General features: G+C 45.7%; 1 protein-coding gene across 1 annotated transcript in view; it reads right to left on the minus strand.

Annotated features, from left to right (window-relative positions):
• LOC130402474 (E3 ubiquitin/ISG15 ligase TRIM25-like) overlaps positions 1-941 on the minus strand; it is a 1,732-nt gene extending 791 nt beyond the window's left edge. The window contains exons 1-2 of the mRNA XM_056606644.1: positions 875-941; positions 1-626 (exon numbers count right to left, since the gene is read on the minus strand). The exon at positions 1-626 is cut by the window's left edge and continues 442 nt beyond it. Coding sequence (XP_056462619.1) covers positions 1-624 — 624 coding nt within the window. The 5' untranslated portion in view covers positions 625-626; positions 875-941. The remainder of the gene's footprint in view (positions 627-874) is intronic.
• Positions 942-1,144: the final 203 nt, after the last annotated feature.

Genomic DNA, 1,144 nt, shown 5'->3' on the forward strand with positions numbered 1-1,144 from the left:
TTGTCTCTCCTTGATCATCTGCTGAACTTCAGCCTCTATCTTCCCCGGCTGGGCCGTCTTCACTTCATATTCCTCCTTTAGAGGTACAACAGGATGTGACTTGTGGTCTGTCACTGTGCAGAACTGACACACATACACCTGGTCAGTCTGGCAGAAGAGCTCCAGAAGTTGATTGTGTTTCTTACACATCCTGTCTTCCAGACGGTCTAAAGGCTCGACCAGCCGATGTTTCTTCAGGCCTGCGACTCTCTGATGTGGCTCCAGGTGGGTTTGGCAGTAAGAGATAAGACACACCAGGCAGGACTTCACTGCCTTCAGCTGGGTCCCAGTATAGACGTCACAAGGAACTTCTCCGGGTTCAACGCAAGGCTGCTCTTTGACTCGTACAGAACTTCTAAACTGATCAACCATCCCTGATATGAGGGTATTAACCCGTAAAACAGGTCTTGTGTGGAACAGCTCGTTGCAGACAGGACATTTGAACTGGACTATGTCATCCCAGAACACTGTAATACAGGCTCTGCAGAAGTTGTGTCCACATGGTGTGGTAACTGGGCTGTTGAACACATCCAGACAGATGGAACAGGAGAAGTCCTCCTCAGACCACAATGTCACAGAGGCCATTCCTAGAAAACCATTGTTAAATAAAGTTAAATCATTTATAATGTACAACAATGGTAAAATGGAGGTAGTAGCCAATCAGTAGTTTTGTTTTGAGTAACAGCAGTGAACAGTGACAGGTGAGAGTACTCAACATATTCACTAACGATTTCAACCCATACCTGATGATAGTAAAATAGTACCTTTCCTAATGATATGATCGATAAGTTACGGAAATTTATGATGAATCCCGGATCAGAGTGGAGTAAATTACCTGGGTCTTCTCACTGCTGTAATGAAGTGAGCATCACCAAACCGTCCGACTCGGTAACAAGGAAATTATCCTGTGAACCAACCAGTTGGACCAGTTTACCCTCCTCTCAGACTAACCTCCTATTGGCTGCTGTTCCATGACATCACTGTACAGGTGTCCTGCTGCTCGAGGCGGAACAATGTCACTTCAATGAGGCATCTTGTTGGGCTGGATTGGATTGGGTTCATCTTGGAACAAACTTTACAGGCAGGTATTTAGAAAGGGCCAACA

Source organism: Gadus chalcogrammus, chromosome 13, assembly GCF_026213295.1.
Source record: "Gadus chalcogrammus isolate NIFS_2021 chromosome 13, NIFS_Gcha_1.0, whole genome shotgun sequence".
Classification (NCBI taxonomy): domain Eukaryota; kingdom Metazoa; phylum Chordata; class Actinopteri; order Gadiformes; family Gadidae; genus Gadus; species Gadus chalcogrammus.